General features: G+C 34.5%; 1 protein-coding gene across 2 annotated transcripts in view; it reads left to right on the top strand.

Moving 5' to 3' along the window:
• The window catches only part of FBN1 (fibrillin 1), a 268419-nt gene that overhangs the window by 48314 nt on the left and 199460 nt on the right, over positions 1 to 20645 (top strand). For both annotated transcript variants that reach the window (XM_031955152.1, XM_031955151.1), the window contains exons 4-5: positions 704 to 799; positions 2233 to 2328. In XM_031955152.1, coding sequence (XP_031811012.1) covers positions 704 to 799; positions 2233 to 2328 — 192 coding nt within the window. The remainder of the gene's footprint in view (positions 1 to 703; positions 800 to 2232; positions 2329 to 20645) is intronic.

Genomic DNA, 20645 nt, shown 5'->3' with positions numbered 1-20645 from the left:
CACATAGTAAGAGCTATATTAATGTTGGCTATGATGATGATTATTATTTAGTAGGTGATATTTTTTCCAACAGTTCTCTTATGTCATCATTAGTGTTACAGCATATTTACTCATTCCTAACTTGAATCTTCCCATTGCCCTTTAGATCATTTACTGTTGTAATTCTACTCAGATCATAGTGTTCCATTCTTTTTACTGGTACCTAATTCTTAACTGATAGAACATTATTTTTAAAAATAGCTCTAACCTTCCTGGCTGCTCAAGATGTACTTTTTTGTTACTGCCTATGATCTTGCTTGACATTTTAGTGATCAGCTAGCCTTCATTAGGCAGGGAAATCACTTAATAAGTATCAGAGGAACTACTCAGACCTTCCTGGGACTGAATGGTAGATACTGAGTCTTTATTCCTAATCCCTAATCAGTATTCTCTGGAAAATTATCCTCAACATATGAAAATGGATCCTGATCATTTAATAAAAATTAGAAATCTGTTAAAAAGGTGAAAGTCATAACTTATTGGTAGAATATGAATCATGCTAAACTGTGTTTATCATCTCTAATTTTCTCCTGAATGTAATAAGCATGGGAATACTGACAGATGCTTCTTTCTTCTTTAGAAGTTACTTACTGAAAGTCTTTAATGAGATACTCAGAGTGCTTAGCTAAGTTTTAAAAATTTCTGTTTTTTTTTTTTTTTAAAGTACAACACTGTAACATCCGGTGTATGAATGGAGGTAGCTGTAGTGATGATCATTGTTTGTGCCAGAAAGGATATACGGGAACACATTGTGGACAACGTAAGTAACTTTACATTAAATTCATATTGTAAGAATCTAGTTTCTGAGTAGCATTTGGACATGTATAGTTAATAAGATTTATCTTGGGTGTCAATTAGATGGGTTCTGATGGTTTGGGAAATATTTATAAAAAGCCCTTGAGCATTGAGCAAAAACTAACTCGACCACTGAATTTCTTCATGACCTTGGGAAAATCAGTAAGGTACTTAGGAGATATTTATTGAATGCCTATTATATGTCATACACTGTGGTAATCTATGGAGATACACAGAAAGGCAAAAGGAAATCTTTGCTCTCAAGCAGCTCATGGTCTAGAACATACAGACAATTATGTACAAACAAGCTATATGCAGGATAAATTGCAGATAATCACAGAGGGAAAGAACTAACATTAAGAGAGATTGGGAAAATTTCTTATAGATGATAGAATTTTAGCTGGAACTTGAAGGAAGTCAGGAAGGATAGAATTACACTTAACTTCAGTGGGCCTTTTCTTATTCTTATTCTGTAAAATGAATTGTTAATTAGATGATCTGTAAGATCTTTGCCAGCTCTTAAGTTATATGTGTCTGTGAATTGTTTTCTAACTTCATTGTTAAAATTTAGGCATTCCTAAATTATTAAGTATTCAACTGCAGACTCTGTAATCTTTAGATGTATTTATCTAACTAACTTCTGTGATGAAATAGCATTTCTGATTTCTTTTTTTTTTTTTTGGATTAATCATCCATTAATTAATTGGAAGATGGAATATGAACTATGAATCAACTTCACTTAGTACACTTTTGACATTTATACATTGCTTTAAGTGCATTTATATCAATTATATCTCTGAATCACCTTACATTTTAGATGGTACAACATGGGTCTTTGAAAAACCCCTTGTTAGTAGCCATATTCTTTTGAGTGACCTTCCTGATTTTGTTGTGCTCAAGTACACTCTTCTTTCCAAGGATCTAGCTTCTTTAAACTCTCTTAGGTGGTATTTTGACTTTGGTTTTATATATGACTTTTATCTTTATGCTGTTCATCCTGCTTGCTAAAGAGGCAGACAAATCTGCAGGCAGTTTGGATCTTTGTCTTAGCTTAGGGAAGGAAGTCCCAGTTGTGAACACATTTTTTTTGTCTTGCTGAAGTGAGCAGCCACAAGTAGCCTTGTTTGTAGTTTTCTCAGGCTGATAGAAAACAAGTCATGTACTTAGAAACTAAAAGAAACCTTAAAAATCATTTATTCCAATTCCTACATTTTAGAGGAGGAAATGGAGGTCAGTGGAAATAGTGTCATTCTCACAACCACATAGAAAGCTTTTGAATAGGCTAAATCAGGTTGTCCCAAAAATCTTAGTGAAATTTTGCTTTTTTAGTAGTTGTTAAGAATGATATTTTAATGGCATCTAATTTTTTTCTCTCTTATTTTTCTCCCTGTATTACAGCTGTCTGTGAGAGTGGTTGTCTTAATGGAGGTAGATGTGTGGCGCCCAATCGCTGTGCTTGTACATATGGTTTCACAGGACCTCAGTGCGAAAGAGGTAAAGACTTTTTATTCTTTATATAGAAATATGTTGGGGACAGAAATTTGTCTAGGGTAGGGCAATTATTTTGACTACGTGATTACTTCATAAACTTTGCTGAGTTGATTCAAGTTAATTTTTGAGGCTTTTTGATGTTTGCTATTGAGACCATTGCTCTTCTTGATTTTATTACTTGATACCATTCATAATCATGTATGGTTTTCTTATTAAGATTTTACAGACGAGTTAATATTCTAATTTAGTCTTGCCTTTGTTGAATCCTCTCCTTCCATGTGGTATGTAAGCCCATTGTTTCCTAACTAAGATATTTTCTGGGCTCTTTTCATCTCCTTGTTGTAAAGATTAATTTAAATGGGTTAAATTTCTGGATAAAATAAAGTAGTCAGTGTTGATATCATTTCTATGGTCATTTACCACTTTTCATTTTCAATCATCTTAATTTAGATTAAATAATTTTCATTGTGCACCATATATTTTTCTTATTATTGTTTATGTAAATTACAAATTATGATGTTAAATCTGACAAGTCAGTCCATGGTCTGACTGTCTATGATTCCAGGATTATTTCTATGTTAATAACATGTTTCTTCTTGTCTTAAAATGTAAGAGTTTTACTCTTTATATTGTTATTTTATGCTCATCATGTCCAGTGCCTAATAGTTGTTTTATTTTTAAAGAAAGTATTCATGATATTTCAACTAAATATCTCTGTATAATATAATTTGTTGACGTCTCTCATTTCTTTTCCCCCATTTTTTCACATTTTTACTTTTCTCTAACTTTGATTTGAAGCCTCCAACTATTATTGCTTTTGCTGATTTGGAGGTCTTATTAAGTTCTTCATGGAATTATTCTGCCACATTATTCCTAGTAACTCATATTAGTATATAAATAATAATTTGTCTCAAAACAGTCTTTTTGCAATATTTATCATTGTAATGTGTGCTAACCAAATAGTTCTTGATATTTCCTGAAGTCTCTGGGTATTTGATAAAACCCACTCTCCCAGTTCTTTTCTTTTATTCTTCAAGGAAAACTTCCATTTATCTTCAATCTCCTTCTTTCTTCCTGTTCCATTTATGGCAGATGGAAGATATAGCTTCTTTTTAATGTTAAATTTAGTCATTGAAAGGAAAAAAGAAATATCATTAGTGTCAAGAACTGAAAAAAAAATCCACTTGTGAAGAAATAGTATCTTAGATCAAATGTTGAGAGAGACTATCTGGTTTTTCAGAACTAGATAAAGAACTGACTCTCAGAAAAATATGCTTAGAGGACATTAGTGAGGTAGTATGGCTACTGGATATTGTAGTTCATTGGGTCATTTAGATGTGATTTTTTTTAGCACTTTGAAGTTTATAACTGAGACATTATAATCAAATAACTGGGCACTGTGGGGAAGAATTTCCAATTAATAGAAAATTAGAATTTTTTGAGTTTTGTTATATATTAAATAAAAATGAATTATGGAAGATATAAGAAACCAGGAAAAAGACTTTGAGAAGAAAATATAATAAAAGGAAGAATAAACAGGAACATTAACTGAGCACAGGAATAGTCTCATGAAATTGGGGATAAAGACAAAGAAGGCTGAGACAGCTGATTCTTAAACTACTTTGATGGTAGTCCACTGATTTGGAAGAGAGATAATACTTTGCTGATTGGCTGGTAAAATACCAGAGTATCTTTTGAAAACTCACTGTATAAGAGTATTGAATTCTATTGCTAATTGAAAGGCTATTGAGACATACTGCTGTCAGTTTTCATCTATAGCCTCAGAGGGGGAAACCTCAGATGTCTTCTGTTCACTTCTAGTTTGAGAAGAGTAGGGAGACAAGCTTTGCATCTTCTTTGCTATAAGAAGCTTGGAACTGATTAAATAAAGCACAGTCCACTGGTATTTGAAGATCCAAGAAACTAGGTAGTTTTTTGCTTGAAGAAACTGTTTGTCACTGAAATAACAACACTTTTTTTTCAGCACCCTTTTAAAGTTTGAGTTAAGAGCTCAGTACTTTTTCTTTTTTTTTTTTTCTTTTCTTTTTTTTTTTATTTAATAGCCTTTTATTTACAGGATATATGCATGGGTAACTTTACATCATTAACAATTGCCAAACCTCTTGTTCCAATTTTTCACCTCTTACCCCTCACCCCCTCCCCCAGATGGCAGGATGACCAGTAGATGTCGAGTACATTAAAATATAAATTAGATACACAATAAGTATACATGACCAAACCGTTATTTTGCTGTACAAAAAGAATTAGACTCTGAAATATTGTACAATTAGCTTGTGAAGGAAATCAAAAATGCAGGTGGGCATAAATATAGGGATTGGGAATTCAATGTAATGGTTTTTAGTCATCTCCCAGAGTTCTTTCTCTGGGCATAGCTGGTTCAGTTCATTACTGCTCCACTGGAAATGATTTGGTTGATCTCGTTGCTGAGGATGGCCAGTTCCATCAGAACTGGTCATCATATAGTATTGTTGTTGACGTATATAATGATCTCCTGGTCCTGCTCATTTGACTCAGCATCAGTTCGTTTAAGTCTCTCCAGGCCTTTCTGAAATCATCCTGTTGGTCATTTCTTACAGAACAGTAATATTCCATAATATTCATATACCACAATTTATTCAGCCATTCTCCAACTGATGGACATCCATTCAGTTTCCAGTTTCTAGCCACTACAAAAAGGACTGCCACAAACATTCGTGCACATACATGTCCCTTTCCCTTCTTTATAATCTCTTTGGGATATAATCCCAGTAGTAACACTGCTGGATCAAAGGGTATGCACAGTTTGATAACTTTTTGAGCATAGTTCTAAACTACTCTCCAGAATGGTTGGATTCGTTCACAACTCCACCAACAATGCATCAATGTCCCAGTTTTCCCGCATCCCCTCCAACAATCATCATTATTTTTTCCTGTCATCTTAGTCAATCTGACAGGTGTGTAGTGGTATTTTAGAGTTGTCTTAATTTGCATTTCTCTGATTAATAATGACTTGGAGCATCTTTTCATATGACTAGAAATAGTTTCAATTTCTTCATCTCAGAATTGTCTGTTCATATCCTTTGACCATTTTTCAATTGGAGAATGTCTTGATTTTTTATAAATTAGAGTTAATTCTTTATATATTTTGGAAATGAGGCCTTTATCAGAACCTTTGACTGTAAAAATATTTTCCCAGTTTATTGTTTCCCTTCTAATCTTGTCTGCATTAGTTTTGTTTATACAAAAACTTTTCAGTTTGGTATAATCGAAATTTTCTATTTTGTGATCAGTAATGATCTCTAGTTCTTCTTTGGTCATAAAGACCTTCCCCTTCCACAGGTGCTCAGTACTTTTTCATTTTGAAAAAGCAGAAAAGAAGTAGCTTTAGATGGTATAGATTATTCCTGAAGGAACTAAAGACATCCAGGTCTACAGTTAATGGGTTTCTGAACTCATGTACTCCTTGGATATCTGTCATTAAATGTGTGTCCACTCTTCTCCATGGATTCTTCTTTATGTTTTGGTGGGAGAGTAGGACCCAGATTTATGAAGTGGACTATATTTTCATTATCTCTACTTTTGCCTTATTTTGGATAAATATTATTATTATTCCTATTTCTTAGTAAATTTCTTTTCTTTAAGAGTTAATGGGGTTATGGGCTCTGATTTTATGTAAATAGCAAGCACACCAGAGGGGATTCAGAAACTACAGTGACAAGTAGGAAAAGTGTATTTCTCTCACACTAGGGTAAACCTTAGGACCTTGACAGAGAGGGAGTTTTGAGTTATAAAGGTGTATTGGCAGCCCTTCTTTGGAAACACTAGTCTTGCCAGGGTCAGTGCAGCCTCCTCAGAGAGCTTTAGTCAGCATCTATGATAAGCCCAGAAAACTCAGAAATGTCAAGATTGTAATGTTTCCATCACTCCTGAAATTTTTACTTTTTCCTATGGCTGGATTTTTTTTCCCTCCTCATCTCCATGTCCTGGCTTCTCTAGCCTCCTTCATGTGGTTCAGTGAATGGAGCACTGGGCCTGGCCTTAGAAAGACCTGAATTCAAATCCAGCCTCAGACACTTTCTAGCTCAATGACTGTGGCAAGTCACTTTACTTCTGTTTGCCTTAGTTTCCTTATCTGTAAAATGGGGATCATAGTAGCACTTTCCTCATAGAATTGTTATGATGAGCAAATGAAAGTATCTGTAAAGCACTCAGAACAGTGCATGACATGTAGTAAGTTTTTCATAAATATTTGTTTTCTCTCTTCTTTCTTCCCTTCAAGTCCTAGCTAAAAGCTTACCTTTTACAGAAAGCTTTTTCCAGTTCCTCTTAATGCTAGTATTTTCTCTCTGTTTATTATCTCCAATTTATCCTGTACATATCTTGTTTGTACATAGTTGTTTTCATGTTTTCTTCCCTATTAAACTATGAATTCCTTAACAACAGGAACTATTTTTCCCCTTCTTTGTGTCCCTAGTACTTAGCATAGTACTGGTATTATATAGTAGTATTTAATAAAAATGTTTGTTAACTGACTGACTTCACTAATATATCCGTTCATCAGTCAGTCGTTTTACATTTAGTTCACAGAATCAAATTATTACTTTTATTCATTTAAGATGTAGAAAATTAGTTCTCTTTTCTTTTTGCTGAGGCAATTGGGGTTGTGACTTGCCCAGGGTCACACAGCCAGGAAGTGTTAAATATCTGAGATCATATTTGAACTCAGGTCCTCCCTGACTTCAGGTTTGCTCCTCTATCCACAGTACCACCTAGCTGCCCCCATTAGAGCTCTTTTCAACTGCCCTAATGGAAGTCTGAAGAGTATAAATAGAATCATACCCTATTGTCTTCAATCTTCTTAAAAGGATGCTGCTTGAATATAAAATTTTGTGTTGAGAAAGAAGAGAATCTAAAAAGACATCCTAGAAATTTCTGAGTTTTGAGTTAAAAGACTTTTTTTTTCATTCAGTTTATTTATTCATGTAGAGCTACACAAATAAATGGCTACCTCAGCTTAGCTAATTAGGGATAGTTTCAGATCATTTAGCTTTGTTATACTTTATGGCTACAGATTTTACTCCAGACCAGGTTTCTATCAAGTTGCTCTTGTGAATGCTTGTACATGACATTATATGCCTTGTAAGTTTTCAGTATTTTCCTCATTTTGGCATAAGTAATTTGCTATTGAAGAAAAAGGAATTATGATATGGGGAGGGAATTTTTTGGCACATATTTTATATGTTAGCCATCTAAATTAATTGATTTCCATTGGATGATTGCTCAGTCACATATTTTGTATGTACTATATTAGTATATATAAAGATGATTGAACTAAAGAATTGTATATTTGTGGTCTGTATTGTTATGACTTAAGTATGGTTAATGTTATGGATGCTACTTATACTTCTTTAGTTAGGATAGAGATTTTTAATAGACAGATTTGATTTTAGTTAATTCCATTTAAAAATTTAAAGTTGGTGATATGCATCCTTTCAGGTTAAAGAATTATGAGGTCTTCCCAATTTAATGTCTGACTATTGCTTGTATAATACAATTTATACTGCTTAAAGTTTGTGTCCATCCGAATACTAATAAGGACCTGAAAGAAACCTGAAATTCATATGCACCAGTTGCTTGCTTTCATGACATCAAGCCTCTGGGTATTTAGAATCATCTTGATTTTTCAAGATGTGTTTTGTTATCTAGATAATGGAATTTCTTAGACATGACCTGAATCTATAAATACCTTCCTCTAGCTTAAGTCTCTGATAGAGTTTATACCAACCCTTGTAATCTTTAGAAGAACCCCTTCATGGTATTTCATGGACAACATGTGGACCTGGATTGATCTCCATAAGTCAGACTTTAGGTGAACTAAACTTTCAAAGCATAAATTTTTCCTTTTAAAAGCATAAAGTGGTATTAACAAGAATAGTGATATTCCCTCATTGCTCCATCTGGAGCTCTTCATTCTGTGCTGGCAGGGTAGAACCATGCATACATATTCTTCAAAATCATGATTCATTTGTTGTTTGTATTTAAATTCCTACTTAAGCCTAAACTGTGAATGCAATATTGGGATTTTTGCCAGAAAAAAAAGGAAAGCCTGTTGGATATAATGCCGGGGGGATACAGATATATATCATCATGGAAAAATTGTTTGAAATAGGGGTTAGTTTGAAGAAAAAAGAATAAGGAGGGGAAAGTACGTGACTTGGAACAAACAATTAAAGTATAATGGACAGGAAATAATACATAAATAGATTAGGATATCTGTTGAGTGGAAAGAACTAGCAAGTACTTCACGTAACACATTATAGTTTAAAAGAACTAAATGACTAAGGGAATTAAACGAAGTATAGAATGATTAAGACCCTGAAGTGGGGAATCAAAAAAGCTAGCTTCTAAATCTATATTTCTCAGATTTGTTTATCTAACAAACATTCAATTAATACCTATTGTGTGCTGAGCACTGTTGTAAGCATTATGAGCCATAAAAACTTTAGCTAAGACATAATCTCTTCCTGCGTGGAGTTTATAGTCTAATGGGGTGGGGAGAAGAGGGGTAGACTACAAACACAAGTAATTAAAATACATGATTATATATAGTAAGTAGAATAGAGAAATGTCAAACAAAATGCTATATGAAGCCTACTGTCTAGGGTTGTTCCTGACTAAGGCTGTAACAGAAAACAGAGAAGAGGTAGTGTTTGAGTTAGTGTAAAAGGGTATAAAAGGAAGATCCAACAGGTGAAAAGAGGGAAAGTCCATGCCAGGAATAGGAAAGATCATGAGCAAAGTTGAAATGGATGTGTTACGTGGTTTTAGGGAAATCTCAACTTTTAGTTGCCTTGGTTTCTGTCTTTGGCTATAAAAATGATGTTTTCACACAGTAATAGTTTAAGTTTTAATAGTGCATCATGTTTTAATAAGTGGATATAAAGCAGTTGATGAACACTTCATGCTACAAATCTGGGGACAGAATAACTGGTTTGTTAAATAAATTGAAATAACTTGCATATAATAATGAAACTGTATATTTTGGATACACTTAACCTATAAAAAGAACATGAAAAACATTACCTTTCCACATAGGCATGTCTGAGTGAAATTTAGAACCAATATACTCTTTACTCATGTTACCACCCCCTCCCCCTGCCTGTTTCACCCAAGGGCTGGTGGCAAACCCCCATATTCAAAAATGACTTAGTATTTTTTTCTGAGAGATTTGACTGAATGAAGACCCATTCTCTCTTTATATGGAAATTGTTTTTATAGAATTGTTTCTGACAGTGACTTTGAATAATTTTTAATTATAAGTGGTTATTGTTAAAAGCTCCCAGAATGAATCCCATATGTGAAAGTCTCGTTCTCAGAGTGTCCTTAGAGGACAAGAGTGAAGTGAGTGGCCTTATAAGCTCTGTGTAGTTTCTTCTTTTCAAAAGGCTACAACCAATAAGCTGTTTCCACTGTGCCCAATTTTCTGTATTTAGTCTAAATGAAAAGCCAAGTAACAATGTGTAGATAGCAGCAAAAGTATGTCCTAAAAGTTACATTGCATTTAAAGTGGTATTGCGACATTTGGCAGCTGGCAAAGAGCTAAAGAAACTTGATTTCCCTAGAATTCTTCCAAGAAATACATCTGCTGACACTGACATTTATTTTCTGTGGTTGTGTAATCCTACGCATGTATTGCAGGAACACATGCTAACATGGCTGTTAAGGCTCTCTATGTATGTTGTTATCAAAGTGTTTCATGGTATTTATAAATCAGTTATGTATTCAGGGCATAAACTGAGCATATGCGGTCTCATTTTCAAAGACAGCTAATTTTTCTAGCTTTACATAGGATGTTTAACCATTTGTGAACTCTAATCAAAATAAGGGAGGGTTTTGTTTTTGTATTTTTTTAAGTTTTTAGTACTTGTACCCATTTTATCTCTGATGTGTTAAAAAAAAATTACCCTAGAATTTTTCTTCTGTATTTCTTGAGACACTTGTTGTTTTTGGTGTTGGTGCTGGTGGTAGTAGTCCTTCATTCTCAAAGAGAACCAATGACATCCTGAAGGTGTGTTGACTTGCATGTGAAATGGATTTAAGTCCAGCAGAGCTGTGCAAAGTCATCTCTCCTCCAATTATCAGAGTCCTTGCTGAATTAAATCATCGTAGGTTTCTGTTAGACCCCTATCTAAAAAAAACACTTTTTAGAAAGCTGTTCCTGGGTGGGGGGCTTGAGAGATAGTGTTTCTTTTTGAAATGGAGTAGAGGAGAGGTTGTTAGGTGGAGGGACCCTGGTCATAAAGCAGAAAATTTGAAAACTTGTTTCCCAACTGCAATTGTGATTCAGGATATTTTAATGACCGGCACAGACTTTGTTAGTTTAATGTATATATAAATATGTATAGAAATTCCTTCCAGTGATGCAGATCAATAGTCCATCTGTAGCTTATAGTCTCAGAAAGTTACCTTCAGGATGCTGAGAAAGTAAGTAACTTATCCATGGTCACACAACTAGTAGGTGTTAGAGACAAGTTCTGATCCCAACATTTCTTCACTCTAAGGTCAACTTCTAGCTAGTATTTCATGAGACTTCTCAGTCAATTTTCTTAGGTTTCACAAATATTTATTCAATGCTCAGCCCTGTGATAGCTGTTAAATAAGTGTAAAACACTTCCCTTCAAGGAGCATAAGGTCTTAATGAAGAGACATGACATCCATACTGATTAATGAAGGCAAAATTTTTAACAGTTAAGTGGAGAAATGAGCTATTAGCATTGGACTGGAATGGTCAGGGAAGCTCCCACAGAGAAGTCAATGCCTGAGTTGGGCTCTAAAAGATAGACATAGATGAGAGGGGAAGGGCAGGAATAAATTAGATTTAGAAACTGGAACAACTGTGGTATTTTCCAAGGGATAGAGAGGAACAAGAACATGACTTTTCTCAACAATATAATGTTATCTGCACTTATACACAGCCTTGGAAACCGGTTTTTTGGAAGACAAGAATCTGGAGACTCTTATTTGGAGACCATTTTCACTGATCCCTAGAAGAAAAGTAACTAGGACAAGTCCCACTCATTCACCCACTGACTTTTAACTTCATCAGGCCATGATGCATGAACCTCAAGGACTTCATTGTGTTTGCACTCCAGTATACCTGAAGATCATAATTTCTTTTGTGATATTTCTCTTATAGCTGAAATAGTTGGTAGAACAGATAAAGGGAGTTTCATTTTTTAATCCGGAAATCCTGGGTTTAAATTCTACCTTTAATGCATCCTAGTTGTGTAGCCATGTGCAAATTACTGAACTTCTCAGCATTCTCAGGCGCTTTTCTAAGATTGTTACAGATGAGTTGCAGTTGGGTCTGCATTAATGGGAGAGGTTTCCACATAAGGAATTGCCCACAGGGATTCAATCATAGGTCAGGATATACAAACCAAACCTTATATCAAATCTTGTGTTATGTATCATCATTGGGAACATTAGATTGTCTGCTTATGACCACTCTGTGTGTCTCCATTGCCCTTGGGAGACATGATTCTTCTGAGACTCTGGTGTTCCAAATTTGTAACCATATAACATTGCTAATAGAATATTTTGGGTTTTAAAAAAATATGTCTTTGTGCAATGAACAGCTTGGGATTGTTAAAAGCATTGCACAGTTTCCCAAATGCAATCCAGCTCACTTTCATTCCCTTATTCATTGCTGAATCCAAATCCCTTGTCTCTTTGTAGTGCCTGTCTCAGATTATTTTTGGACTGACTATATTAGTATTAGCTTAACTCTAGGTATTTTGAATATGAGATCTTTATCTGACAGTGAATTGATATATAGGAAGAAATGAACCACATCAATAATTGATATTGATTGGTATGATATTCTTTGTGATTAGTAAAACCAAAGCAGACATACACGGCATTCAACACGTGTTTTCTGGTTTCACTTATCACAAGATATATATGTTCCTTTAAGTTTCTTTTCTTATGGGGCAACTTAATGATGAAAAGGGAAGTGTTTTTGTGTAAAGGAAAAGATTTATATTGTCAAAGTGTGTATGGTATCACCACTGTTATCAAAAATGTTTTGATGCCTGAAAGGAATAAGAAACAAAATTTTTAAAAAATAAAGGCTGCTTAGGAAGCTAGGTGGCACAGTGGATAGACCACCAGCCCTGCAGTTAGGACGACCTGAATTCAAATGTAGTTTCAGACACTTACTAGTTGTGTCGCTCTTATCAAGCCACTGATCAAGCCACTAGCTCCAAGTTGCCTTAAGAAAAAAAAAAGTCTGCTAATGTGTTTTATATATATATATATATATATATATTTGTTTATATATGTATACATGTACAAATACGTGTGTATATGTGGATGAAAAACATGGTTTTCAGACAGTTTTGGACAACTGGGGATGGAAAATTATCAATGGCAAAAATATGAAGATTCAGATTTCTTTTTGAATAAAGAGTAGTGGTGCCAGGCTTGTTTTGGGAAATATTTAGTGCATTACTGAGTCTGAGAAATACTTTTATTTATTAATAACTAGAGAAATGTTACTGTAAAGAAACACGATTTCAAGGGCGCCAAAGAGATGAAACATTGTTTTAAAGCCTTTAGAGCTTCAAGTGTAATTATTATTATTATTAAGCTTCTGTTCATTTGCTATAGTATTATTATAAAAGAAAGCAAAATTTAAAATAAAAATGAGAAACCATATAAATATTTGAAGACTATGATTAAGGACACCGTCTGTTTTACTGGAAATCAGGAGGCTGTCATCAAATCATTAAGGTATAGAAATCAGTTATAGGAAACTGAGAGAAAAATCTGATATAGATTTTGGGAGATGAATTGAAGATTCATCAAGGAGGCTGAAAAGCTGCTTTTTCAGAGTTATGGCAATTAGAAGTAGTCAGCTTATGGAAGACTTCAGATGAGTGATCTCTGGTTGGAAATAGAATTGACTTCTTTTGGGTCAAGAAAAGCAGTGGCCCTGGAGTCAGGGGCTCCTGAGTTCAAATCTGCTCACAGATATTTAACACTTATTAGCTGTGTGACCCTGGGTTAGTCACAACCCTTATTGCCTTACCATGAGGAAAAAAAGGAATTGATTTCATTGGTCACGAGCTTGAGGGATAGCTATTGCCCTCAACTTTACCTGATGGTGGAGAAAGGTAAAACTCCTATTATTCCAACTTGTCTTATGTCTTCTGATTTCTTCTATTATAATAATATTAATATTGATGTGGTTCATTTTATTATTGGTGTATCCATTCATTGTTCATTGGATAAAAATTCATATTTAGAATACAACAATATTGATTGATAATCTCAAGGCTGTTATTAATGTTCTTTTTCCTCTACAGAAACATTGTAATCCTTTTCTCCCCTACTTTCTAGCTCCCCTTTGTTTTGTTTACCCCTAATAAAATATAGTCTCCTTCTCTTGCTTTCTTCCTCTGCCCCCCTCCCATCTTAACCCCCTTACCACATTCAGCATCCTTTTCTACCAGTATTCCTATGGAAATTCTAAAGAGAGATATCCTTTAAAAGTGGGAGCTTTTAATTTTTTTCTTTAATTAATCGGTTGCTAAATGTTGATGGTGAGCCTTAGCATTCATGGTAGACTTTATGTTTCTCTAACAAAACCTAGTGTTACCTTCCTGGTGACACAATGAAACTTTGGAATGGATCTTTGTGGAATTAACAAATAACCAATTTTCTTTGCTTCATTTGGACTGCTTTGGAATATAGAATAATGTTCATATTCCTTATACTAAACAACAATCCAGAGGTTCCTTCAGTTCTAAAGAGATTCTGTGATTAGCATGTGAATTCCATATATTTATATGGAATATGAGCTTCTTGAAAATGAGGACTGTTTTTTCTATTATATGGGCAATGCTTGAAAAATGCTTTTTCATTAATTCATTAATCATGATGTTGACAAAGGGCTCCTGAGTGGCAGAATTGATGACCTTGTGCTCAGTACTTTCTACCTTTTTCAACAAGTAAGAGTTGTCATCAGAGTTTTAAGAAATCATTCTTAAATGTAGCACACCAAAAAAGCAGTCTAAAATATTTTACCATGTGTATTCTAGATGGAAATTTAAATATCTACTCCAATAAACGTTTATGTATTAAGTGCCTACATCTCGTCAGACATTATGCTCAATTCTGAGGATATAATTAATAAAAAGAAAATCACTTCATATCCTTAAGGAGCTTATAGGCAAAGTGGCAGACAACATAGCTTCAAAATGGAATATGATCTTTATTTAAAATAGCTAAGAATGTCAAAAAAAAATACATGAATCAAGACCAACTCTTTAAATTTTAAATGCTTCTGTTTTCAGGACGAATTGCCTTAGCACTGACCTCGCTTTGTTTTTCAAAATTATCCTTCTTTCCCTTTGACACATAACTCATTAAGAAAAATGTTTATAAGAAAATAATAGAATAGGGGATTCACTGCAAGAGGAAGTAAAAATGTTGTAATCCATAATGTAGCTTTATCTCTAAACCCAGAAATGACCTTGATCTTTCATCACCTTTTCTACTAGGAGATTTGATTGAAGCCCACATTATGGAAGGAATTTGCTCAGGCTAGAATAAGGCCATCATGCCTTGTAATAAATGATGCCTGAAATGTACCTCCTCTGAATCTTTCTCTTCTTAAAAGACTAACTCTAGTACACCTTCTCCTAAAGCTGCCTCTGATTTCTTCCAGCTCTGAATGTTCCCTCATTCTTCAAATTATCTTATACTCACATATCCATTTGTATAAATACTTCATGACTTAGAGGAATAAAACTGTCATAAAGACAGGGACTGCTTTATCACTTAACAGTATACCTAATGCTTACTAGGCAGTTAATAAATACAATTATTATGTTGACTTGACTTGACTAAAGTACCATTTAGCTAATTGCTTAAATGTTTATTTTGATTCAACTAATACACAAACCTGATCTATATCTCATTTAATCTTGATGAATAACTGAAGAATTGTAGTTTTAAATTCTGAGAATTTACAGATAAAGCTTTTATATCTATTAGAAATTACATATGTGTGTGCCCAAAATTAGTACTAGTGGGTTAGAAATTCAGATGCTGAGCCAGAGTAATAGGTTTGGGGGAGTTATTTTTGGTTTGTATAATCATTATCAGTGAAGATTTTGAGGGCCATGGGATTCTCATTTTAATTTCACTAAAGAAAAAAAAAGAAAGCAGTGGTATATAGTATTTTAATAGTTCAAATCTTATGTTGGTAAGCTTGTAAATTATTTTTCTCCTCCCCATCAGTTCAATCCTCAGGCACAAATTTACTTTTTCAAATATATTTTACAGCAGAACACAACTTGGAGAAGGAAATGGCTTTCTTTTCAGACCTTATGTAGGCCTCTTTTCTTTTCCTACACTGTTGTTCCATGGTGCCAAGAGGCAAGTTGTCACCAAAAAAAACTGAGAGGTAATTACTGCCTTTTCTTAAGCCAATTTGTAGTGGGAGCTGGGGCGCCTTTGTTCTCCTGGTTCCTGAGTTGTTCCTTTTTTGTGAAAGAGAGGAAATGATAGGAAAATCATTTTTAGAATGAAATAAATTATATTTCAAAGGACTGCCCATTTCCAGCTGTCACAATTAGGTGGCAGTGATTTTAATGTTTTAATTTATTATGGCTCATGAGGGAATTTTTGTCTTACAAAAATTTAATTCCTGCCAAAACTTAAAAAATAACAAAAAAAAAACACCCACAAAAAGAAATTGGGTAACCTAAGAAACAATGGCTTTATAGAAGTCATTGTGGGTTTTCTATGCATTTCCATTGTCAGATGGAAACTCTGAAGCCTTAGTGGCCATTTCTAATTTATGGCATTTATTATTTTAGCAGGACAAATAATGTAAGTTTTGGATGCTTTACCTAAATGAAACCCACTAGGCTTAGCAGGATTGGGGCCATGTGTTTTCCTCTTAGAGAATCTTCCATTTCAACAGTAATAAAGGCTAAAAAACCTAATTGCTCAAAGAGTAATAAAGAAAAGGGAAAGGGAAGGGGCAAACGGAAAGTATTTCCATAAAACTTAATGATGACTAAGTCCCCCCAAAGCATTTGTTTTCACAACAACAAACCAAAGATTCCCAAGTGGTTTTGTTTTCTTACACTGACACATGCACATATGCAGAGGATGAAATGAACCCTTTTCTCCATAAAAGGTCAGCAGAGGAGAAGGAGGTGTTTAACTTTATTTAGACATAATACATTAAAAAAGTGAATTATCCAGACATCTAAGCCATTATTGAAGTGGTATTTGTTATCCAGCCCACTCTCTGCTCCTTGTGGGTTGCTGCTGTTGTTTGGTTATGTCTCATTTTATATGACTGATCCCAAATCCATGGGATTTTCTTGGCAAAGACACTGGAGTGGTTTGCCCCCATGGGTGTCCCCATTTTAAAGATGAGGAACTGAGGCAGATAGGGGTGAAGTGGTTTGAGTCAAGGTCACACAGCTTGTAAATGTCTGAGGCTGGATTTGAACTCAGATATTACTGGTTCCTGCACCAGCTAGTTAACTGTTCTTTGTGTGTAGTAAGCAGTTAATAAATACTTGTTTATGAATGAATGAATGATCACAATATACTTATTTCTGAGGCAACTTTTATCTATTGGACTCATGGACAAATTGATAAGGCAAAGAACCAAAAAAGTAGGACTCTGCAGAGAACAAGTCATGGTTTCCATACTTAAGGACTAGCCCTCTTTAACTCCAGTAGGACAGCCCTATGACTGTAGATGACAGTGACCTATAAAGGACAACTTATTGATTGGGAAAGCAAAAGAGTGAGTTTAAAGGAAGGTAGTTGCTTAAGAGGCAAGCTGGACAAAGTTGGTATGGGAACACTGGATCATAGTGTGAATACATAGCATGTCCTGTTCATGCTAACAGCTGGGCAATAACAGCAGTAATCAGATTTTGTCTCAGTCAGTCAGAGGTCTAGTGCCTGTGGTCGCACATGAGTGTCTGCACTAAATTAAACAACTAAATGGTCCAACATCTAGTTGGTAGAAATGACTGGACAGCTTTCTTGTATGTGACAGGTTTAGTGAGAAGTGCCATTCATTAAGCCTGGAAAATTGAAGTCTGGCTCCTAAGCTTGGGCTGGTAGGGATACTTGGTTTCAGGCAGACAGTATAATGCTAATGGGAAATGGTTCCAGTCTATTTTCAGTAAGGCAATTTTTCCCTGTCATTTTTTCTTAAGCCTGATAAAGTGTGATATGTGAGAGAGCCTGTGTGTAAAGCCTTAGAAATGCCAAAAAATGTAAAAAAAAAAAAAAAAAAGCATTTTATGAGAAATCTTGCTGTTTCCATTAAGTATCTCTCTTAGCTTTAGAATCTGCATTTGTTCTACATACTTTATCTTAACTTGTTTTAAAAACTTGAATGGTACTATATAGGGTGATGTTTTCCTGGATGTTTTTCTTCCTTGATCTTCCTCTTCAAATATTCTTCTTTTGACTACCTATTTATTTTTAAATACATATTTTTAAATCGGGCTATCTTTCTCTCACTTGTTATTTGGTACTGAGTCATTGAATTGACATGGCCTCAGAGACAAACTGAGACTTGGGAAAAACTTTAATTTAGAAAGATCATCCTGAACCAGTCATCTTGGTTTTTGTTTTACAATTGAACTCCTATAACTGGAGAAGAGAGAGAGGTGCTTGAATCCAGTTCACTTACAAGTCAAGACATCATCCTCATGATATCATTGTTTCTTTTAGAGAAACAAGAACAAACAATAACAATAATATTTTTAGATACTTAGATGTTTGTGTGCAAAAATGTACAAACTCATAGTCACTTATTATTTGGAGATGAGTATAAATAAGGTTGTGATCTTTTGGGTTATATTGTATAGGAGCTTGTTTTTTTGTTTTTTGTTTTTTTTTACGTAAATAGATGTCATGCAAGGAAAAAAAAAAGATTTTGGTCTGAGTGGGAGAGACCCAGTGATGTGGGAATGTGACTGAAATAGAGATATGAATGGAATGAAAATATATTGAACTCTTAAATGCTCTACAAAGGGAACAAGAGAAATCTTTAGGTTTGTAAAATAATATGATGTTGTACCTCTACAATGCATCCATCTTGTTCCTGGATTATTCTCTGAGCCTACCTGAAGTTATTATGCCAGGCTATATTACAATAATAGCTTATGTTACATACTGCTTTAATAGCCACAAAGCATTTTACTTTAGTTGCCTCATTTGCTCTTCACAGTTGCATTGTAGGGTATGTAGGGCAGATCATTATTGTTTTCATTTTGAACAAATCAAGAAACTGAACTTCTACAAGGTTAAATAATTTACTAGAGATCACAGAGCTACCAATCAGAACTTGTCTCAAATGTTTTTCCCAGGCTTATCTGTATAGATAGAATAGGGGCTTGATTATATTTCACTCTCAGTTCTTTTGTCCTTACACAGAGAGATTTGGAATTTTTTTTTTTGAAAAAATTATCATGTTAGTGAAAATAAATGTAAAAAATCTTAAATTTTCTTCTTGAAGAGTATTCTTTTACCTTTTGAAACCAGAGTACTTGTTTCAGCACTGATCAAGGGAACCATTGCTTCAGCATAGTCCTGACCTGTCCTATCCTAGCTTATTTCATGAAATTGGGCACAATCCCAGGCTGAGGTGGTATTGCTGCCTGGGTGGGTGTGTTTAATTCTTGGCTGCCAGCTTGCCACCACAATGCGTTTTCTTAGCAGACTGTACTATTGCGAATGAGTTCAGCCCTTATTCACTATTTCCATGGATAATTATTTGCAACACCCCTTCCCCAATTGCTATAGTTATTTATGAAATTATACTTTGTTTGAGTTTAACTGTAGAAGACAAAATAGTAACTTGCTAATCGGTTATAATAAGGTTTGGGGGAGGGGGAAGAATGAAAGGAATTAAAATTAATTGTTTTAGATGTCTTGAAGCTATTTGGATGTTATCTATTTTCTTTTTAGAAACATTTTACTTAGTCATTTCTTTTCTTTCCTAGAGGCAATCAGTGTTAAGTGACTTATTCAGGATCACATAGCTAGTGAGTGAAAGTGGGTGTGAACTCCAGTCCTTCTGACTCTATGTGCACTTTCCACTGTACCACTTAGCTGGAGCATTTCACATAGTCATAAAGAGAACTGGAGATTTAAAAAGAAATTTAAAAGAAACTTCTGAAAGGCCTAGATTCTGTTTCGTTTTCCACAAACCAATCACTTGTCCATTGGGTTATCTTTTCATGCTGAACAACCAGTTTAAAAAATTCATTTTAGCCAATTTTTACATTCAAATGAGTCAAGGGCTAAGAAGACTAAGTGACTTACTAATGGACTATGAATGTACAGAAACCCAGAGTGAGATATTTCTGAAACTCATACAAAGTAAGTACACATGTAAGCTGGACATTCCTAGAAGAGAGGGAGTCACTTCTCAGGCTGTAGATACTTAATGGATCTGAGATTCATCAGAACAGAAGAAATTCTGGAGCGTTTTAAGATTTGTAAAGCATTTTACCTATGTTATCTGATCACTACAACAACCTAGTGAAGTAGGTATTATTATTATTATCCTCATTTTATAGATGAGGAACTGAAGCTGAGTAAGATTAAATGACTTGTCCAGGGTAACATAAATCAGTGTTTGAGGCAAAATCTAAACTTAGATCTTCCTCATTCCTTCAGCCATAAGTGGCTATAAGTATCAGAGACAGGACTTCAAGACCAGTATTCAATCCATTACGCTACTCTGTTTATTTGTTTCATATAGCACCCCCAAAATTGTGACCTAGTAAGAAATACTTTTAAATTTGTCCCAGAAACATGTGTGTGTCCATGTACACATGACTCTTGCTTGTAAGATTCTTAATAGAGAGGGGCCCATACAAGCCTGAAAATCTGATCTTTTTGTTATCAAGAGCTACGTGTTTTAATGTAACTGATGCATGTTCTTCATTGATACTAGCAGTTCTGGAGTATGTACATGTGGAACAGTCAGGCTTTGGGGGGCTGGAGGTGTCAGGATGGCTAGATGGATATAAAAAACTAAATTAAATTAAGATGTGGCAGTGGAAAGTAACCAGGAAGGGTGGAAACTTCAAACTTTCTCTTTTAACTTAAAGAACCGCCAACAAGAACTAGAATGTCAGAATCATTAAAAAAGAAAAGAAAAAAGAGAGAGAAAGAAAGTCTTTATACATTTCAGTTATCTTGCACTCTAGTTGGCCAACATCAGATCTCTCTCACTAGAGTGAGTGTAGCAGTGATGT

The sequence above is a fragment of the Sarcophilus harrisii genome, chromosome 2 (genome assembly GCF_902635505.1).
Source record: "Sarcophilus harrisii chromosome 2, mSarHar1.11, whole genome shotgun sequence".
NCBI lineage: Eukaryota > Metazoa > Chordata > Mammalia > Dasyuromorphia > Dasyuridae > Sarcophilus > Sarcophilus harrisii.
The sequence above is the reverse complement of the archived record's forward strand: the minus strand, read 5'-3'. Positions and strand labels throughout refer to the sequence as shown.